Here is a 22,703-nt window from a genome sequence, read left to right as displayed (position 1 = left end):
GGGACAGTGTGACATCTCTTGAGTCACAAACAGGTCCACTTGTGCTCTGTAAATCTCCATATTTGCTCCACCACTTCCAGGTGGAGCCTCCATTCTCCAGGCCTCGGCCCTTGCCTTAAAGGGCGTCTGCTCATTGATTCAACCGCTCCGGGATGTAAAGTGCTCTCAGTGAGAGCAGCTTCCCTTGGGCCCACAGGAGGATCTGTCATGCCAGCTTGTAAAAGAGGCGATAGCGCAGGCCCCTAGTGGTTGATGTAGTAGACCACTGATCTGTTGTCTGTGTTGTACAGACCAGCAAATTATGGCCCCTTAGATCTGAGAGCAAATGCTTTAATGCTAGAACCACGGCCAGCATCTCCAGGCAGTTGATGTGCCACGAGAGATGGGGCCCTTTCCATGGACTTTAGGTGGAGCAGCCCCTCATGACAGCCCTCCCACCCATGAGGGATGCATCCATCATTAACATTGGGTGACGATAAGAAACCCCCAAAACGGGGCCCTGAGGCAAGAACCTGGGATCTCTGTGCATATCTAAGGCTCGTAAAGCTTGCTGCATGACCTTGATTGTGCGCAGTGGGTTGCCCTTTCGGGAGAACCCTTTGACAAAAATCACTAACCTCTGACAAGAAATTTCAGTGTGTGCAAGATTGCATATGCCTTTCAAGTTACAGCCCTTTGAGTAAATTATGTGCTGTCTTGTTAAGTTGACAGGTGGCAGCTATTTTGTTTATTGAGGTTTCTCTTTTGTGGCTTGTAGTGCCAAATTACACACATTTATGTATAGTATATTATACTATACATATACTATTATATACCTGAATGAAAATCAGTAGCAAAGAGTTTTTACAGACTTTTATTATTGATTTAATTTAATTTTGTCTTGTTTTACCATCCCTGTTCTGTACAAAGACATGAATACATGATTAGCTTGCTTCAAAAAATGTTGAGGCTAAGAACATAAAGCCTCGATGAATAGACACAATATCTGTCTACTTCAAGTAAAAAAAAATTCTTCCAAGGTGTTAGTCAAAAATGATAATGCGAAGCGCTAGTGCAAAACAAATGATAACCACTTGTCCCCATTACCTAAACAAATCAATAATGGTTAAGTGTTAAATGGGAACTGTCTTCACCATTCAGATATGTTGTCATTTATTCAGAGCTTTGTGCAAAGGGAATTGTATGTAAATGGATCTGTACGCAGTTTATTTGAATACCCCTGAGATGCGCGTGCTTGTAATATGCAGTTTTTACACACTCAACCCTTGTCTGAAACAGATGGCTGAGCATATGCTACGCAATCACCAACAGTTTCTCCACATGTGTCCTTACAAATCTTAAAGGGGACCAGTACCTTTTGTCCAGTCCAGTAAATAAACAATTATCAAAAAAATATATATAATTTTAGACATACTCAACTGTTCAATTTCTATAATTTGTAACAGGTTAGTAACTATTTCAAATAAGATGTGACTATGTTTAATTTTTTTTAACGAAACAGCACAGAAGAATGCAGGATTCTTATCTTGCATGAGTCACTGCTGTTAGCATACTTCAGTAAGAAGCAAATTTTCTGTCAAATGAACACATGTCCTTTTCTCCAATGCAGGCAATATAGTGTGCAAAAACAAAGTTAGTCCACATAATATCCTGCTAAAACATTTCAAAAGAGATGAAATGTTGCAAATAATAACCCAAATGTAAACAAAATCAAAACATTAGTGTCAGAAATCTTGCGGGTGTGACTGGGGCGAGTGAGGACCCAAATGCAGGATTCGACAGGGAGTAAGGAAAATACAGGCTTTAATAAAGAAACACACTGAGCAATAGGGCAAGGCAAAAAACAGTCCCAAAACAGTCCAGGGTCAGATACACAGGCAAACAGGGTGATGCAGGGAAAACCAAAATCCAAAACAGTCCAAAAAATCTATAAGCCAGCAAACAGAACAATATAGGCAGGGCAGAAACACAAACCAAAAACCAGCCTAGAGTTCAAAACCAAAGCCAAGCAGAACAGGGGTTAGGAACAGAAGCAGGAGCAGGAACATTAACAGGAACAGGCAGGGTGGCAAGAATAATCTCAAGGGCTAGGGAGCCGGTAGAGCTAAAGTCTTTGGTGTCCTAAATACCAGGAGGCTTGGGAAAAACCGACCCGGAAGTGCGCGCCACGAAACCGGAAGATCCTGACAATTAGATGTTTTGAGAAACACTTTTGTTAAAAAAAAAAAAAAAAGAATGTATTTATGGTGATATCAAGTTTAAGATCAGCAATTTCATCTCAAACTTAAAGGACATGTGGTCTGCTCAATAATATTGACAGAAAAATATAAATAAATATTTATTTACAGAATAAATCTTGTAGATTAAGTTAAAAAATGACAAATATGTTAATGACTTAAATACCAAGTACCGTATGTTACCATTAGCTAGTAGTAAAAAACACTTGCTTGATCATTGCACAGCTGAAGCATTAGGTGAATCTCCACCTGAAATTTGCTTTAATTATTTTAGCTCTCAGTTCCACTTCTACAATTGATGTGCACTAAACAAAGAAAACAAAAAAGATAAACAAATTATTATGATTAATATTAATATTAATAACAATAATAATAATTGCAAGTATCACTGTGCAGGGTCCAAACAGTCTTAGTAAACATCACCTCCAGTGCATTATATAGCATATACAGCTGTTTGAATAAACCAGCCCAATCCCACCTGAATTTGATAGAATTCATTGGCATTTGGCCATACCATTTATCAATTTCAGATATTATTTAATTCCTGAATAATGTAAATTATTAAGTCCTTTTGACCCAAAACATGATCATCTGATAAAATAGTAGTTTACAAATATAGATTCTGTTTTATGCAAACTATTATGAATTAACCATAGGGCATTCAAGATTATCCAAATGCACACACATTCATGAGTTACAGCTCTTTAGGTAAAGTATGTACTATTTTGTTAGGGTTGATTGACATGTGTCAGCCATTTTGTTTGCATCTCAACAAGTCTTATTTTCCAAGTATTTTGGAGGTACTGTACTAATGAGTAATTTGACACCAGGTTTGTGAAGATCAATCAAAAATCCCAAAGCTAGATTGCAAAAAAGTAGCTTTTGCATATTTTGACAATTATCAAAAACATCTTGGTGGAAATTTGTGGAGCGGGTCTTTATAAGAGGAAAAACAATTGTGTATGACGTTTAGTTCTTCAGATATAGTACGAAAATATAATGTGTGTGCCGTACACCAATGCTGACTGTGTACTGTTTCTATGGTTTACAGTTTGTGCTGTTTTACTTAAGAATTAGAAAAAGGAGAAAAACCCTAACAATTAGAATAAATGACAAACCATTTATGCCTTGACCTCTAATAAAATAAAAAAATTTAAATTAATTAATTAATTAACAAATAAGCAATTGGCATACTTCATGCAGACAGAATTAACACCAGGAATTTGTTTTTTGATCCATTTTATTAAATGATAAACTGCAGACAATCTACAACCCACACCCAACAAACAACCTCTGGCTTTTAATGTTTCCTATAAGCAAATGATATTTACAGCAAAATAAATTTACTTTCTCATTTCCATGCCAAAAAATTAAAAAAATCTACAAAAAATAATTTGGGGAGAGATAGTTCATGTTTTTATTAAATAAGATATATGAAATAAATATTTAAAAAATAATATTTGGCAATGCATTAACCAGTAAAATACCGTGCAATGATAAATAGCGGCCTTTATGTAGATTTCATAGAACAACAAAAACAGCACTTTGGTTGCTGGTCCATTTTTTTATGAAACATTACAATACAACCTGTGACCTTAAATATATATTTTTTAATTATTATTTTATATGGACATTTACATTAAATGATATCCAGGCTTTGGATAATGATTTGACATCATTATTTCTTCAGCCATATGATGCCTTTCTTCTTTAAGCTTGATGTGTTGAATCTTTTTTATTATTTTCTTTTTCAAACTCTTTTCAAAATGTTTTCTTCTTTGAAACTCCTGTACATTCCTGTGGGCATGCACATTGTCTATCCTACAAGTATTAGAGCAGAAAATAAGACACAGCAAGGTTCACGGTGAGAGCTGGGAGTCCAACGAGAGTTCAGTTTACAGGCGACTCCCAATACACAGGAGAGAAAGAATGCACAGCAGAGGAGGAGTGATGATGAGGAAAGAAGGAAGCCGTCAGCAGGTCAGACACTGAGCAGAGCGAGCAGAGTTAGACACAGTAAGCAGTAGTGAGAAGGCCACTGTTTAAAGGCAGAAGATCTGTTTTCCTCAAAGTAGGCTACTTGAGCTGCAGGCAGAAAGCAGAAAAAAAACATATTTCTCACTCATTTTAATATAACAGCATTCTAGTGAAGATCTGAAACTGTTAGACAGTACAAAGAGCATCATGGGAAAGCTGTAGGAAGTCATATTTGGCCATAAATGTGCCACAGTTTGAGTTTAAAAATGATGCAGTTCATGAAAGCTTAAAGCAGCATGACAGTTGGAAGGCCTCATGACAGTTCTTTCCTTTATTAATCCCGAGTCAGCAGTTTCCTACTCACCCACACAGGCTGATCCCTCATCGTTGGACTCGTATCCCTGGTTACACTTCTTCTTTGAGCGGCATTTGAAGCTCCCATATGTATTGGTGCAGACAGGACGCTCGCGGGGACACACTGAGGGAAAATGTGTACACTCGTCCTCATCTGGGAGTTACAGGGAAGAGGAATGAAGGATTGCATGTTATGGTTTTGCAACAGCCAAGTGACAGATGACAACACAGTTTGCGGGCTTAGAATGGCACTGAACAACGATCTGTAATGCCTACGAGTCTTACCAGAGCAACGGCCATTTTCATTAACGAAAAATCCATCTCCACACTGCAAAACACACATAAAGGGAGCATAAAATCAATCTCCTAAAATGACTTAATTTCAAAACAAAATGTTCAGTTCATTTTGTGAGTAAAAAGACAATTTTTAATAAACAGGCTGTAAATACATAACAAAAAAAATGATTTTACTTGACATAAGGAGGCTCTACTGTTTGATCAGAAGTGTGTGAGATTTCAAAAATCATTCATATTATCAAAGACAAATAAGTATAGAGCAAATGGTTAACCATTTAAAATCAATATCAATCATAAAAGACAACAAAGCACTGGCCACACCTCCAGTTCGACCGCTGGGGTCACCTCCTCCTCAGATGTTGGATAGTCGATCTCCATAACTGTGTTCAGGTCACTGAGCTCCAATGGTCTGGCTGTAGAGCGTCCATCTGGCCAGTACACCTCCACATTGGTGGCCACGTCTTTCCCTGTTGGCAAAGAACATGGCAGGGAAGCAAAAAGCCTCTCAGCACTTAGAGAACAGTCTGCCTTTGTAACCTCCCCTTAGAGTTAGGAGACACAATGAATGATTTCTTCTCTTTAAGCACAGCTCTCAATGGAAAAATTCCACTCAGGAGAAAAGGCCTCCCAAGAAGCTCTTTGGCAAAAGCCAGGTTGGAGCTGCCTTGGGTTTGGCACAAGGGTTGCAAGCTCTTAACAAATGCACAAGAATGTGCAGGGCTGCAGCTGTGCACAGTATGGAATAAACTTGTCTGATTTGATACAGTAAGTGAAACTCTTATGACTAACAGCATACAAGACAGCATTATGAGTTTAGGAGCTTTTGGTATAACAGGAAATGTTCCACAGAGGTGCTCAAACACCAGACTAGAAATGATTGTAATTGTGTTGTATACTGTGCTCAAAAGCCAGAACACCACAAATTTTCTATTGAATTATTGGCAAAAGGAACATTTAGCTGGCGCCAACTCATCACAACCTATCCAAATTCACCCCTGCTGGTGGTGCAACAACCAGAGCTTGGCTAAAGCAGGCCTACAACAGTTGGTATGGCAAAGTCTAGGACATGGTGATCATCAGAAAATCCACGCAAAAGAAGAGAAACATGGCAAAAGAAGATCACAGCACTTCAAAGGGACAGATATGGAAAGGTAGGGGGCAAGAGCTCAACTGCAAGCAGCTCCCATTTCCTGCCATTCCGCTTTTTACTCAAGCATGGAGAGATGCTCCGAGTGCCTTGCCAGTCTTTAATTAAAGCAACATTTCTTAAGTAAACAGATCCGCAAAGGGCTCCTGCCAGGACCCAGGCTGTTACACCAGGTGCCCCTTTGGGAGAAAACACTGGACATTTCACCTGCTAAGGCTCATGAGACTATTACTCTTAAATATTCTAAATGTAGCACCTAAAGGGTAAAAATTGCATTTTTCTTACAGGATTATTCAGCAAAGAATGTTCATAAGCAAAATATTCAGCCATCAGAAAATGAATAAAGCAAGGTACATTACTGAATATGGGGGCAATGTAATCTTCAGCTCTGCAGGAGATCCAAAGTAAGACTTTATGGCTAGCAATCAAGTGCTCTAACAGCTATTCCAAAAACATGCAATTAGCACTTCTTTGAATCTCAAGTCATCCGATGTGATTTACAATCTTCACACATCCACCCTCCAGCACTAAATATGCATGCGTGGCTGTACCCAATACCGGGTACACACATGTAGTATTTACAGGCCATCTGGGTGATCATTTGACCTATAACTGAGAACATTTTGATTTTCACAGCATATTTAAAAAGTTCAGAGATTCCAACTGGATTCCTAGCACCAGTACAAATCTGGTTGATGACTCCCTGATGAGTTGATGAAGCCACGCTCGACAGAGCATCCGTAACTGAGCCATGGAGAGTGAGCATGTTCCTGTGCTGACCACCGGCTTCTGCACCTGTACACCAGCATCTCATCACAGACTTCTAATCAGTGAGGATATTAAAAATGCCGGCATTCACATGGATTATGTTACTGCTGCATGAACACACTTGACTTCTGTGCACTCATCAGAGTGGAATCAAGCAAAGCACATGTTGCCTCACTGTGCACTGACCCTTATATGCTGAAATTAAATGAAATTATGGAAATTTATTGTAGAATTAATACAGTGTTAATATAGCTGAGCAATTTTATGAAGTATTATGGGATTTTGTTTTATTTATTGTATTGGTCCTAATGTTTTAATTGTTGTTTACAGCTTGTACTTGATTTAATATCCTGTGGCTTTGGCTCTTTATATTTCCATGACGGTTATTAATGCCATTCCCTAGATAGTATTTTAAAGGAATACGGCATAACAATTGACCTAAACTCAAGTACATTCCATTTTTATTTACTCATGTAGTCAACACATTTGTCTAAATTAACAGCCAAACAGGGATTATGTTAAGATGCTCTGAATCTTGTCGTTGGAAAACTGAAACGGTTGCTAAACATTAAATAGTAATACAGCACATACCGAGTCCAAAGTGAGCCACAGGTTCCATTTCACACAGGTATCCAGAACCTCCATCGATGATCCGTGTGTGAACGCCATTTCTTTTAGTGTAGACCACCACTTTGGCCCCCCGAGCATAAGCGCCAAACCGAGTGCGTGGAATTACACGGAGCCATCTGTTAGATGATCCCTGTAAGGAGCAATCAACAGCATAGGACGACTGGGAGTTAACCTCAAAAATAAATTCCATTTAGCAACACCAACATTAATGAGGTTTATTGTTGTTTACAAGGATGTATTTACTCAATGGGCTTACTAATGACTAATTAAATGAAATGGCTAATTTAACTAGTAACTAGAGAACAAAATGCACAACAATTGCACAAATAATGGTTTCCTTTTACATGAGTGAAAACACAAGTTACAAATGCATTTTGCAGCTGTTTCATAAGCAGCTGGAAGTCAAATGCTCACTTGGTTCACTCGGTACACAGTGATAGGCTGAGCTGCACTTTCGCCGTGTGTCACTAGCAGATCTAACAGTCCGTCTCCATCAAAATCAGTCACTGCAGCTCCTACGAGCCAAATACAGATGTCAAATGCAACACAGGTGATAGTGCCATGTCATGAAATCAGCCTTTTTTTCCATGCATAACATAATTTATATATCAGAAGCATATGGAGATATAAATCAGGAACATATGGCGATACTATGTCACTTACATTGTTCTTTTTGGTTTATGTATCATGTTAGAAATTGGGAAAATCATTTACCACTCAAAATCAATCTTCTTTGCTTGGATTGGAGTCTCATCTCATTGGTAAGTAATTATTTTTACTGTAACTGATTATATATACCACATGCGTGTAAACAGCTTGGTATGGCAGCAGAAACACACCACAGTAGAGCTCTAATGCCACCCACTGGTAAAGAAAGATAACATTTTTGCTTGGCTTCATTTCAGGTTGTAGGAATTTAACCTGGAGTTTAACCTGAAGGAATTTTTTTTATACTTGAAAAATATTGTGTTGTTGCATTTACATAAAAAATAACCAATACTGTTATAATTTAAAGCAGTTACCTGTTCCTCTGCCTTCTGGCTCAGCTGACTCCCCAATGTTCAGCTCCTCTATATGTGGGTCTGAATTTTCTCTTCGAGACACTCTGTGGATGCAGTAAACTGTTACAAGCACTTTAGTTTTACTGTGCACTAGAGTGCACTTAAATCTACATCATAGTAATAGTTGTCCTCAACACAATTGCACTGGGTTTTTGTTGCTGATTAAATTTTTTCAAGGCAGAAAACCATAGGGTTTTATGCTTATTCTTGAATGCTTATTATTATATTTTGAATCATAAAATGAATTGTTATTGTTTGGCTAAAACAAAATAACTGCTGGTGCTTTGAAAAGGATATTTTGTCCACCTTGATTGAAAATGATCACTGAGGGGGTCAGTGGGATATTGTCCAATCATATGGGTGAATAAGGTATATTTTGTTTTAATAACATTGTGTTGAAAACTTTCCCAGCTTTTCTTATAAATTAACAATACGATTGTTTTTTTTTTTTTTTAAGAATGTTTTCTGGCATTAAATAATGTTGTGCTTAGTGTCTATTCTGACTGAGCTTCATTAGATATTTGATGAGCTGAAGTCCTCTTGGTTTACCTAAACAGTCTGTTGGCTGATGGACCTCTGTATGCAATGTTGTTAAAAAAGACCTCCAGCTCATTGTCATTGTCAAAGTCTGCTGCGATGACTGTGCGCACAGGAGACGGCATGGAAAACTTCTGCGATGCGATGTCCTGCGACACGAGAGTATCAGTAAAGCTTGCACTCATATATGCACACACACACACACACACACACACACACACACACACACACACACACACACACACACACACACACACACACACACACACACACCTCTTTATCACATTTTCCTTAATTCACTGTGAAAGAAAAACATTCACAGTAAAGACAAATACTGAGAAAGGCACTGACAGTTCAACCGTAATGCACCTGGATAAGTAAATAATTAATGTCCGGTGTCTTGTATGTTTGACATGAAAGGCAGACCTCGAGTTAAATCATGAGCTCAAAGACCTGCAGCAGCAGGAAGTAAGAGCAGGAGCAAGTAACTGATATCTCCTTGGTTCAGTGATGCAGCAATAAGTCCGTGAAGAGTTATAGAGCACTGCACTCCCTCAAGTATTTACCCCTCATTTTAATTATAGGGCTCATAAACTTTGTGTGAGGAGTACCCTAGAATGACCTTGTCCTCCCTAGGTAAAGAAGATGCGATGGACAGCTTGGGAAAGGGCTCACACTGAAAAGGGGTAAATAGTAAGTAAAAGAGAGACGAATATTTCTTACAATTTGCTTTTTGCCATTTTGTACCATCACTTCCATATGATAAAAAAAAAAAAACCAACGTTTACTTTACAGTTTTAATGTATAAACTTTAGCAGTTTGCAGTGCCAGTGCGTATCGAGGTCACTTCAGATTTAATTAGCAATTCAGCAAAGTGACAGAACATCTTAATTAGAAATGGCAGTATTCACAAAAGCCAGCAGTGCATTTCAGATGTCTCTGTACAAGTGCTCCCACAGGACATTAACCCAGGATGTGACCCCTATAAAACAGCTCACTACTGACATTTATCTTTCTCACCCAAAAAAAAAAAGAAAAAAAGAAAACCGTACTGACAACATCTCTGGTAGCATAGTAGGATTTAGTACAGCACCATACTTACAGTACATGTCAGGTTGATTTATGACTTTCTAAAACTAACTATTGCATAAAAAGCCCTTTAGATTTGTTTATTTTATTTCAGTGGAACTTATGGATAACTATCATCTACAATCCCTGCAGGTACACAGGTACACAGACACAAACAATTATTTTGCACTGTACAGGAACCATTGATTCTGGCATGAGCACAAATACTATAAACTCCCCTGCTACTCATAAATAGATTCTCTTGTGATTATTATAGCTTTATAATCATAGACCTATGGTGCTTTGTAAGCAATTATGCATAATATGAGGTGATTTAAGTGATTATTGATAAATCAGTGATATTAAAATAGATTCAATACAAGCAACCTAAACCAGAATAAAATAAACAGATTTCTTTACATTTTTTTATTTTATTTCTGTGTTAGTTTTCCAGATCAACAGAACAGGAATACTACTATGGTGCATTTATACCACAACATAGTGAATCCAACATAATTTCAAACAATTTAGTCCAACTGAATCGAAGCCATGATTTAAATTGTGTCTGAATAAGATGTTCTACACATCTTTCATTTTACTCTACTGTATTTGAATACTTTAATCAGTCAGATGTAATCAGGTAGACCTCTGATTGTATGTGTAATTGCACTGTGGTCACAGCAAAGGCCTCAGACACGTTCACTTTTGAGGATGCCAGTCTTTCGCTCATCAGCTCTATCTTTCTCCACCAGCATTAGGATAATCAACACTGCTCCTATCTGCAGAACTCCATAATCAGCAACCATCATAAACTCATGCATTCTGTAACAATCTTGCGATGTTTGCATCAAGAGGAGTGTCACAGCGTTAAATGTCTGGTGCAAGTCAAAAACAGTCAGAATGCTCTAATCAAAAAAAAAAAGGAGAAGCTGAAGACAAGTGCATAAAAATCTGCTATATGTGACAGAAGTCATTTCATAAATGGACGAGAAAATCTAGGCTTAATTATACTGTTCAAGTGAGGTACACCAAGACATGGTTAAATAATTAACAAAACAAATATTATTATGTTGCCAAAAATAAGTGTCTAAAGCTACCCTTTAAAAATTAACTAAAGCTACCCTACAAAGCCTTAACCCATCTGCTTGGCTGCATGCTGCTTCAGGTGTAAGTCATTCTGAATAAAAACATGATCCAAATAAGCAAATATATGCACTTAAACAAACCCACCTTGAATCTTTGCTTGCGGTTATTGTTTAATTGCAGGTATAATCGATGCGGCCCATTCCAGTTGCCATACACAATGTCTGTCCTCCCATCCCGATTAAAATCTGCTAGAGCTACTCCACGGCCATGCTGCATGGGGTCCTCAAGTCCTGCAACAAGTACACAAAACTTTTACATTTACTGACAAAATATTCACTTTTTGTTCATTAATGTGTTTGTATACATAAAGACAAATAATACACTATGTGGTCAAAAGTATGTGGACACCCATGCTCATCAAACCTATACATGAGTAGTGCACATTTTATAAAATATATTTGTATGCTGTAGCATGATATTTTCCCTGAAACTAATCAGCCCTAACATGTTTCATCATGGTAACACTCCTGTGCACAAAGTGAGGTCCATAAAGGCATGCTTTGCCAAGGTTGGAAAAAGCTTCATTGTCCTGCACCTCTACCCCAGTGAATACCTGAAAGATGAAAAAGGAACACTGACTGCAACTCAGGGTTTCCTACTTAACATTAATGCACAACCTCATTACTGCTAAATAAGCACAAATTCCCACAGCAACACTCCAAAATCTAGTAAAAAGTCTTCCCAGATGAGTGGAGGTTATTATAACAGCAATGCTGAGACCAACTCTGTGTTAATGTCCATGGTTTTGAAACGGTGTGGTGGACAAGTGTCCAAATACTTGTCTTGTACAACTCACCTGACTGTGCAGCCACATCTGTAAATGTCCCATCTCCGTTGTTGCGGAACAGAAAGTTGGGGCTGTACTCATTGTCACAGAATATATCAGGAAGGGTCTGACTGAGTATTGGCCCCACTGCAACGCCACGTCCACCTATAGTTCATTGCAGGGACAACCACATTTACCATATGCAATGTGCAAGTCATTACTGCCTTTCCAGCCCATTTCTCTATGAAGGCATGCCACAGTTTCTGCTGACACAAACTACAATCACATTATACACTCTCCACAGCCATATTGCCCCTCACTGCAGTGCTCACTTTAGTACCCCGGAGGCTATGCTAAAACTCTGACTGTTTAAAGCTCACATCTTTAAACGTTATGAACATTTCTACTGCAATGCATTCAGTTACATAAGTTTATTTAATTGCATTGTCCTTTAACAAAATATTTAAATGCCTAATCAACTAAAATGTTCCTGAGACTCAACATAATGCAAATTAAAACAAAATTTTAACTACACAAACTAAACATGCTTTTATCACATGTCCAAAATGGCCTCTGCTCTATAATTCTGAACTCAGTGCACAACATTTCATAACTGTGAACAGCACTGCTTCCACTAAAACAGCGCTGAATAGAGAATCAAAGTCCACTTCACAGTCTGTGCTGATTAATGGAATGTTTGGCCCATTGAGCAAGTCCGAGTTGAAGTATGGCTCTGTCGTCCTTGTGCCTCCCTATGACTTTCAGAACAGCAAACAGCTGAGTGTGCCAAAAGCTGCCACTGTGCTGCTGCAGCAGCGCCTCACATGCGCCTCTCTCTCTCTCTCTCTCTCTCTCTCTCTCTCTCTCTCTATTAGGGCTGCTTTAACCAATAAGCACTGTCCCTAACTCAATGACTCAATGAGCACTGGGTTCAGATGTAAATCTACAACAGGGTTAAGCACACTGACCCTGTGACCGGCTGCTTTTGAGTTTTTCTAGTAATACACCATTTCTCGTACACATAACACCACATAATATCATGTTATACCTGTAAACTTGTTAACTCCTGCCTGCTCTGCCACATTAGACAGCGCAATAATCCCCATGGACATGTCGCTGGCGCTTTCATCCATTTCAATCAGAGCATGTGGTCCTACGTTCCCACTGGCGTAGTTGGCAATGTAGATTGCATAGCGCCCGGTTCCCTAATACAGAAGAGGATTATTTATTGTGCATGTACCATTGGAAGCGGTTCACATCTCGGCACAAATACAAAACGCATGATTATGCTAATTCTGGACACAGCATGTGTATGCGCCTCCAAATGTTAACTACTACTTCATTGGCTTGTAGGCCTTCATTTCTCTTGTTTGAGGACCCCATTGCTTCGCCTTCTATGCATTCTCCAGCACCTACCCCTGTGGATATTAATTTCACACTCCATTATCAGATAGAGTCCCTGTGGGCCTGAACTCAGTGAAGGAGTCATCTAAATGAACTTAGGCACACAGTTTCAATAAAGTCTCAGCGCTCCCTGCTTCTCCACACCAGGGAAATGATGAACTAAAGAAATGTGTGCATAAGTATATAAATACCACTACCTAGCCTCTGCGGTCTTAATGAGGCATAGGAATGTAAATGTAAAACACATTACGTTCTTTCCACGCTATTGAGACGTCAACTCAGGTCATGAAAACAGTTCGAGAAGGGGGAGTTAAGAGAATATTTTATACCCTATAAATATGATAGACCTCATTGGTTTTAAATTACTAAAAATTACTTAATATGTGTCATTTTATTTTATACTTAAATGTAGTAAATACTAATTGGAAACAAGTTTATGTTCCTTTAGTTTGGTCACTGTTAATTACCAGGAATTCTAAAAGCCAGCTCCCAGTTAGGGAGGTTCTTTCTTCAAAACACATGAAGCCAGTGACCGTATCTTTTAGAACTGTTGCTCATGTTACGTCATAGGGCAGCTGAACATGCAGCATTAACAATCTTTTTCCACACATTTGAGCTGACAGACAGCCATAATTGGCTAGTGTCTCTCTCTTTGACACAGTTGTGCCATTCTACCCATCCAGCAAGACCAATTATAATTTCTTGGACTCCTGGCCATGGATGACTGTGGCATCAGTATTTAAACTCAAGGCAATAAAAATACACTAAAGGTGAATTATTTGGGAGTCACTTAGCAGTCAATAACCCCATTAAATCACCATCATTTCACCAGTGTCTACAGTATATTTGACCAATATAGACATTTAAAAAAAAAAAAAATGATTAGCCATCCCTGGCAAAAGGTACATACTTTTTAAAATTTTTGAAGTGAAAAGAAGCAATAATAATAACAATAATACAATAAATGCTATATTTTGCCAATTTTAATCCACAATTTCTAGGTTTATTGAACTGGATAAAAAGGAAAAAAGGGGTAATTGTGGCATAGGGAAAAATATGGACAGCCTACTAGAATAATAGTTAGACCCTTTTTGCCAGATATCACTGTTTATGTTTAATAAATTTTCACATACGTTTCCTTGCTGAAGACTGAGAGATTGTGACAGCAATTCCTAAAGCTTTAGTTTACATTTCTCAAAGATCCTGGTAGATTTTGTGATGTTTTCGATCATCTGTGCAACACCTTTTGTCACAGTCCTCTGCTATTTTTAATAAAATTTTGGACAGTGTAGATTGTTAATTAGAAGCACTAACTATAATCTAACTGTAAATTAGATTATAGTTTTATAGTGTTCTTTTGCTTTGTGGACTTCAATAATTTTGCAGATTTTCAGTCAGCTGCTCAGAGAAACAGGTGGGAGTTGTGTTAGCAGAGGTTTGCAGAGAATTTATTACTGGAATTGTTACCCCTAATGAAAAATCTTGACATACCTTAATGAGTCAGTTAATTAAGTTCTGAATCTTTATACTTGAAGAGGTATCCAAACTGTTGCACATGCCACAAAAAAACAGTAGTTTGCTGCAGAGATCTTTTTTCACTTCACTTATGCAATATCACACAAGCAACATATATATATACAGTGAGGAAAATAAGTATTTGAACACCCTGCTATTTTGCAAGTTCTCCCACTTAGAAATCATGGAGGGGTCTGAAATTGTCATCGTAGGTGAATGTCCACTGTGAGAGACATAATAAAAAAAAAAAAATCCAGAAATCACAATGTATGATTTTTAAACTATTTATTTGTATGATACAGCTGCAAATAAGTATTTGAACACCTGAGAAAGTCAATGTTAATATTTTGTACAGTAGCCTTTGTTTGCAATTACAGAGGTCAAACGTTTCCTGTAGTTTTTCACCAGGTTTGCACACACTGCAGGAGGGATTTTGGCCCACTCCTCCACACAGATCTTCTCCAGATCAGTCAGCTTTCTGGCCTGTCGCTGAGAAACACAGAGTTTAAACTCCCTCCAAAGATTCTCTATTGGGTTTAGGCCTGGAGACTGGCTAGGCCACACCAGAACCTTGATATGCTTCTTACAGAGCCACTCCTTGGTTATCCTGGCTGTGTGCTTCGGGTCATTGTCATGTTGGAAGACCCAGCCTCGACCCATCTTCAATGCTCTAACTGAGGGAAGGAGGTTGTTCCCCAAAATCTCACCCCGGTCATCCTCTCCTTAATACAGTGCAGTCGCCCTGTCCCTTGTGCAGAAAAACACCCCCAAAGCATGATGCTACCACCCCCATGCTTCACAGTACGAATGGTGTTCTTGGGATGGTACTCATCATTCTTCTTCCTCCAAACACGTTTAGTGGAATTATGACCCAAAAGTTCTATTTTGGTCTCATCTGGCTTTCTCCCATGACTCCTCTGGATCATCCAAATGGTCATTGGCAAACTTAAGACGTGCCTGGACATGTGCTTGTTTAAGCAGGGGAACCTTCTGTGCCATGCATGATTTCAAACCATGACGTCTTAGTGTATTACCAACAGTAACCTTGAAAACGGCGGTCCCAGCTCTTTTCAGGTCATTGACCAGCTCCTCCCATGTAGTTCTGGGCCTCCTTATTGAGATCTTTGAGACCCCACGAGGTGAGATCTTGCATGGAGCCCCAGTCCAAGGGAGATTGACAGTCATGTTTAGCTTCTTCCATTTTCTAATGATTGCTCCAACAGTGGACCTTTTTTCACCAAGCTGCTTGGCAGTTTTCCCGTAGCCCTTTCCAGCCTTGTGGAGGTGTACAATTTTGTCTCTAGTGTCTTTGGACAGCTCTTTGGTCTTGGCCATGTTAGTAGTTGGATTCTTACTGATTGTATGGGGTGGACAGGTGTCTTTATGCAGCTAACGACCTCAAACAGGTGCATCTAATTTAGGATAATAAATGTAGTGGAGGTGGACATTTTAAAGGCAGACTAACGGGTCTTTGAGGGTCAAAATTCTAGCTGATAGACAGGTGTTCAAATACTTATTTGCAGCTGTATCATACAAATAAATAGTTAAAAAATCATATATTGTGATTTCTGGATTTTTTTTTTAGATTATGTCTCTCACAGTGGACATGCACCTACGATGACAATTTCAGACCCCTCCATGATTTCTAAGTGGGAGAACTTGCAAAATAGCATGGTGTTCAAATACTTATTTTCCTCACTGTATATATATATATATATATATATATATATATATATATATATATATATATATATATATATATATATATATATATGCTTCATAATATTGTAATAAATAAAGAAAAAGCCTATTATCTGCTTCTTAATTGTTACTCTTTCCCTCCAACGTATCCTGCTTCCGTTGGAAAGGGTTCCAGTAGCAGTCATGAATATTTACTGGCCCGTGCAGCAAGAAGTGAGTGAGAACTAATCTATCTCCATTCCATGAGCAGGTCAATACGTCTCCCTGTCCACCCTTAAGAGACAAATGACTGCACTTCATTGTCAAGTAGGACACATTCATAAAAAATGCTTTTCATTAGTTATTGTCCTGCATGTTGTTGGGAATCTAGCAGATGGATAAATATGACCAGACCTCAAGACCTCAATAAGTTTCAAGCATATACTGTAATCATCATAATCATTTACTGGAATTTCATTGTACTAATCGTTGCTATTGTCCTTTTAAATACTGGAACTTCTGAAAGGGACAGGATTAATAATCTACAGCATTATTAATTGTTTGTTACAGTCTTCCCAGTGGATCTCAGAGGTCCTTGATGTTATTAAATAATTTAGTTTTTTTTTTTTTCCACAGCTCAGTTAAATCTAAACTGAATACATTTGTGTTTTGTTTTAAGTTTACAACCTCACCCAGCTGTGCTACATCATTTATTCAGAGCCGCAGAACAGCATCCTCTTATTGCTCAGTCAAATGGAGCTGCAATCAAAAAATCTATTTCAATCCCTCGGTTGCTGCCTCGCTGGATAAGTGGACATCGTTCATTGCTGCCGGCTGTGAAGAAGAGTTGGAAAGCCAGAAATATGCAGTTCAGCTTATTGTTCTTTGGCTATCAACCAAATAATTTATACCATAAGCGATCTATCAAATTTTGCTGATTAGCTCAGGTTTGCGTGGAATAGTGTAATCCTTCATGTGCATTCCTCATATAAGCTCTTGTCTTGTAACATGAGGCTCTGTCAGATAGAAATATTTTATGGAAGTAAAAATAAGGTGTAAACCTTTGTGTAGCTCCTAGTTGACGCTCATAACTGTAGATTTTGGTGTTTATGTGCTTGTGTTCTTGTATTATCCCTCAAATGATTAGCAAGAAATAGGACAATCTGGGTGGATATCTAAGAGACTTTGATGTTTGAGGGATTGAGGAGATGTCAAAAGACTTCACCCGGTGAAATCGTAAGAGGTTTTGTTACCTTTCTATCCACACAAGCTACAGAACGACCTGCCATTCGATTCGCAACATCTCTCTGTTCGTTTATCTCATCATTAAGAAGATCTTCAAAGCGTCCATTGCGAAACTTGAAGAGCTTATCAGTGTATGTTGCTCGACCTAGTCAAGAAAAGCAGAATGTTTAATGCAATGTATAAATAATCAAGTACTGTTTTCCTTTACATGTCTTGTGTGTTTGTATATTAGTATGTACTTACCAGAGAAAGCATTATTGGTGTTGAGAACATAGATCTCCTCCCTCCCGTCGCCATCTATATCACATGCTGTGACTCCAATTGCATTACCCTGTCGGTCTCTAAGTGCATAATATGGCGAACTGCGGTTGTCTACGGCAATGTTGACTAATCTCTTCTTTGCTTTATCGTACTTAAGCACCAGGTTTGGGCCATTGTACCTGCAGGTGGAAACACTATTTTTAGGATATTCTTTTCAATTATACAATTATAAATCCTTCAGTAGTGAGTAAGATTTAAGAGAGTGTCAACTATTCTGCATTGGTATAATAGTGTTAGCTGTTTGTTTTGACAATGTATTATTGCTACTTTTAATCGGATTTAATTTATCAAAAACTAACAAAATATTTTAAGTCAACCAAAACTGATGTAATGAAATCCGAAAACAAATAGCATTTTTTTATCCCTAGAATTCTCCTAATTATGCTATGTATTACATGTTAATAGGTCGTTAATCCACCTAATTTTTTTTAGATTTAATTAATTCCTAAATAGAATAACAAATCCTTTTATAAATTTACATTGTGTTTCTGCTTTACTAAAGACTTTTTTTGGCTGCTGGTCCTTTACTACTACCTAAGACGATTTGAGGAAGAAACCTTGTGAGGAACTAGACTCATCTGGGTGACACTGAATATTGTGGAATAAACAAATTTCTTCTGTAATTGTATACTACATGGACAAAAGATGCTACCTGTAACCTGGAACTTCATCAAAGTTAAATGATCTGTTTTCTTGAAGTTATCATCTGTTCACTGATGGAGACTTCATTGCAAAACTGTTAGCATTAATTGCAACCCAAAGGCATTGCAGTAAAACTGTTGTGCTTCAGCAAAACCTAATATTAATCAATAGTAATTAAAACTAGTTGACTTGAAAACACAATATATTGTCCTGAACCATGTTTGTAAGCCTTATGTGTCAAAATAGAACAAAATACTCACCCAGCCACAAATATTTCTAGGTCCCCATCCCCATCCACATCAGTAACAGCCACGCCATAATTCAGCTGAGTGGGGTTGTTCTCATAGTCAGAGGGCAGCACACTCTGAGTGACGGATACAAACATGGGCTCAGAGCGCTGAGCCAAGCTCTGACCCACCATTCTGAGCACAACCGCTATTATCCACAATGACATGGTCACCTGCTGAACACAAGTACAGTATTAGTGCTTCTTTTCTCACCAGGTGCAGTATTTTGTTGTGTGAAAGACACTTTAGGCAAGGTAGCCATGTACTCAAATCTAAAACAAGGAAAATGTGGAAGCCTTCATTTTCATTACACTAATAAATGTCTAACAGCCAGTTGAACATTCTTTATGTTACAATGTTCAATATAAATTAATAATTATTTAATGAAAAGTGACACTTTGCTAACATTTTGCTAGTATTACAGACTAGCGCAACACACCAACTAAGTGGCAGCCACACAACCAACCACCAGGAGCTGCTTGATGCTTACCTATCTAGCTTGCTTGCTGTACAGTATGTAGCTTTACTCTTCTCTGTGTGAGGAAAAGTGCACGAGGCACAATAGGAAACACCATTCATTGACAGCTAGATTTAGGATCGCTCAATGTTTTCCCCCTGTTAGGACGTAATTACCTGGTCAACATTTTACTTACAGGGCAAACACATAAATCAGGTAAGTGAAGACAGGTGATAGACCAGGTCTAAATTAAGACCAGATTGTAAAAGCAATCCCACTGCACATGAAGTGGACATTTTGGACAGTAAAATCCATATGGGACCAAAAAAAAGAGTCAAAGACATTGGAGAATCTACTTAACTGTCTATATGGGGTCAATTGAATGAGAGTGTTTCGAATTGACTACTGGACCAATTGTGGATAAATCCAGTAGTGCAATAGATTCTGTGGTCTGTTAAGAGATGTATAGGAGTGAATTACTGATGAAGCAGTGGTTTAAAAGAAGTACTGCTTGAAGACTCAGTATTAAACCCTAAATGTGTGTAAACACAATAGTACATAGCTGAGGTGAAACAATCGTGAAAATAAATGAAATAATGGAAGAGGGAGGTGTGATGGAGAAATGCCTGGGAAATTAATTGAGTGAAAAGAAACCAAGGAAGCAAACTTCACAAGCTGGTAAAGTGTACAGTTGCTTTTGTTAATATATAATTCTTTGATTATAATCTGAACTACAATTTCTTTTTATGTAGCATACATGCTCTTAAAAAAAATCTTTACAGCACAAACAAATTTTATTTGCTTACTGTTTTTCAGACATAACAATAGATAGAATGTGTCTGATTGCATAAATACAAAGGTGGAACCATTATGATGATTAATGGAGTGGGTTAGAGGAAAGTGAAATGAAAAACGAATGTGTTGTATTATCGACTATGCTGAAGACAGAAGACAAAACCTTGGTACTGATTTTGCCTTTAAATGAATAGATTCAATAATCGGCTTGATTATTAAAGCAGGGTGATGCTAATGATTAGAAGGACATAACTTATGTAGAACGTATTCTACTGTAACGGACTAAAAAATGTGTTCTGGCCAAAATTGGAAACAGGCCAGGCTGCACTACAGGCTAATATATTTTATCATTTAATTGCCATTTTAAAACTACTGTCCAGCTATAAATGACCCTAGGGACATTTAAAAAACAATCCCTAGGTAAAGAAGTGCTAATACATGCAATTTGTCCTGAGGTGACATATAGTGTCTCTGCATTTCACTGCAGTTGCAGACTGTCCAAGACTCACAGTGAATTCCTGATGAACACATTATCTACACAAAAATCACACACAAGCAAAATAGCCTCACTGTGTTCAACTTTACGCTTTGTACTTAGTTATATTAGTGGACTAAAAAGTAAATTCAGCAATACTGATTACGAAGTATAAACTTTACATGTGAACTATATAAAATATCCGAAATCAAAGGTATCAGTGTATCTTGTGACATGCAACATAAACAAAAAAAAAAAGATTTGGGGGTGTCTGTGGCAAGGGATACAAATTAAACTTTAGCAGATTTTTACATATAAAAGAGGAATTTCAAGTTATTTAGTAGCCTTAAGAGGGACATTAATTAGGTTTGGATGTAGCTCATGACTTTTTGCTGTGATTTTGTGCCGGGAAGGCTGTTACATTATAGCATAAATGACTGCGACAAAGAGCTGCACCGTCAGTTTCAGACTCTCTCTCCTCCCCTCTGAAGGGCTTTAACTACACACACTCACACCAAGTACACTGCCAGCAAGTCCACACACCAAGTACACTCTCAGCAAGTCCACACACATCAAGTGCACTCCCAGTAAGTTCACACACCAAGTGCACTCAAAGCAAGTCCACACACCAAGTGCACTCCCAGCAAGTCCACACACCTAGTGCACTCCCAGAAAGTCCACACCCCAAGTGCACCCCCAGCAAGTCCACACATAAAGTGCACCCCCAGCAAGTCCACACACCAAGTGCACCCCCAGCAAGTCCACACACCAAGTGCACTCCCAGCAAGTCCACACACCAAGTGCACTTCCAGCAAGTCCACACACCAAGTGCACTCAAAGCAAGTCCACACACCAAGTGCACTCAAAGCAAGTCCACACACCAAGTGCACTCCCAGCAAGTCCACACACCAAGTGCACTTCCAGCAAGTCCACACACCAAGTGCACTCAAAGCAAGTCCACACACCAAGTACACTTCCAGCAAGTCCACACACCAAGTGCACTCACAGCAAGTCCACACACCAAGTGCACTCACAGCAAGTCCACACACCAAGTACACTTTCAGCAAGTCCACACACCAAGTGCACTCTCAGCAAGTAAAATTATAGAAAATAAATGATGGTATTACTTCTAATATTAGCCTACAGGGCGCATACAGATTATTCTTCATGAATCATGTACGACATTTTAAACTAGGCAAATTAATGATCTAATAGTAACACCAAAAAAAAATATTAAAAGAGCATATTTCAGGCAAAAAGTTCAAACGTTTAGGACACCACCAGCATCCAAAATGAACTCATTTTAAATCTGAAGTCTCCTTCCATTAAAGAAAACTCTCCCGTTATCTATCATGTTACTGTAGTATTATTAGAGATGATATATACGCACGCGGCATGCAATGAATCCTGATGGTCCACTGGTAAAGTTTCTATAGGTGACATGGCGAGAGCCCCGAGAGAATGCACTCACACACATGCATGAACAAGACGTTGTCACTCAGATAAACGAGTTCCTCCGATGCGATTCCCAGCGGATGTCGTGGGACCGATCTCGTGTGCTAGACTAGAGAACACTCTCTCCCTCTCTCTCTCTTTCTTTCTTTTTTTACTTACACAACTTAATACGTATCTGAGTTTATGAAAGCAGTTGTGTAAGAATCTGGCCAATAATAAGAGCTTAGAGTGAATACATAAACAGATAGCCAATGACGCGCTCCGAGGGCTGGGCTTAAGCCTGCGGCAGGAGATCTTCTGCGCTTTTCCTCTGATCTGAGATCAGGACTAGATCACTTTCCTTTAAGACGATATATAAAACGAGTTGAATTATGCTGCTAAAACCATTAGTAAAAAAATAACTAAATAAAATCCAGTTGACATCCGGATATCTTTTGTC

The 22,703-nt window shown here is 38.4% G+C and overlaps 1 protein-coding gene across 6 annotated transcripts; it reads right to left on the bottom strand.

Annotated features, from left to right (window-relative positions):
• Positions 1-3,459: 3,459 nt before the first annotated feature.
• Positions 3,460-22,428, bottom strand: crtac1b (cartilage acidic protein 1b). 6 transcript variants are annotated; one of them, XM_083539701.1, is made up of 15 exons: positions 22,200-22,428; positions 19,056-19,255; positions 18,076-18,272; positions 17,841-17,977; positions 13,037-13,193; positions 12,019-12,153; positions 11,307-11,452; positions 9,021-9,157; positions 8,433-8,515; positions 7,825-7,925; positions 7,372-7,540; positions 5,187-5,332; positions 4,854-4,896; positions 4,579-4,722; positions 3,460-4,322 (listed from the first exon to the last, which is right to left on the bottom strand). In XM_083539701.1, exons 1-15 carry the CDS (start codon positions 22,284-22,286, stop codon positions 4,219-4,221), a joined length of 1,986 nt encoding a protein of 661 aa, XP_083395827.1. In that variant the 5' UTR covers positions 22,287-22,428; the 3' UTR covers positions 3,460-4,218. The 6 variants fall into 6 exon arrangements, with proteins under 6 accessions (XP_083395827.1, XP_083395826.1, XP_083395828.1 ...); XM_083539700.1 differs by having other exon boundaries at positions 19,056-19,258; positions 22,200-22,400; XM_083539702.1 differs by having other exon boundaries at positions 22,281-22,378.
• Positions 22,429-22,703: the final 275 nt, after the last annotated feature.

Source organism: Silurus aristotelis, assembly GCF_946808225.1.
Source record: "Silurus aristotelis genome assembly, chromosome: 4".
In the NCBI taxonomy this organism is placed as follows: Eukaryota; Metazoa; Chordata; class Actinopteri; order Siluriformes; family Siluridae; genus Silurus; species Silurus aristotelis.
Note: the sequence above shows the minus strand (reverse complement) of the source record. Positions and strands in the feature narration are given on the sequence as shown.

Bases quoted from the DNA above. Each gene is read 5' to 3' on its own strand.
- crtac1b (XM_083539700.1), bottom strand. From the start codon at position 22,286: ATGTGTGTGAGTGCATTCTCTCGGGGCTCTCGCCATGTCACCTATAGA. The intron at 13,194-17,840 runs GTAACAAAACCT...CTTCTGTATTAG, and splicing joins TAGCTTGTGTGGATAGAAAG to GGAACCGGGCGCTATGCAAT. The intron at 12,154-13,036 runs GTATAACATGAT...AATGAACTATAG, and splicing joins AGGAGTTAACAAGTTTACAG to GTGGACGTGGCGTTGCAGTG.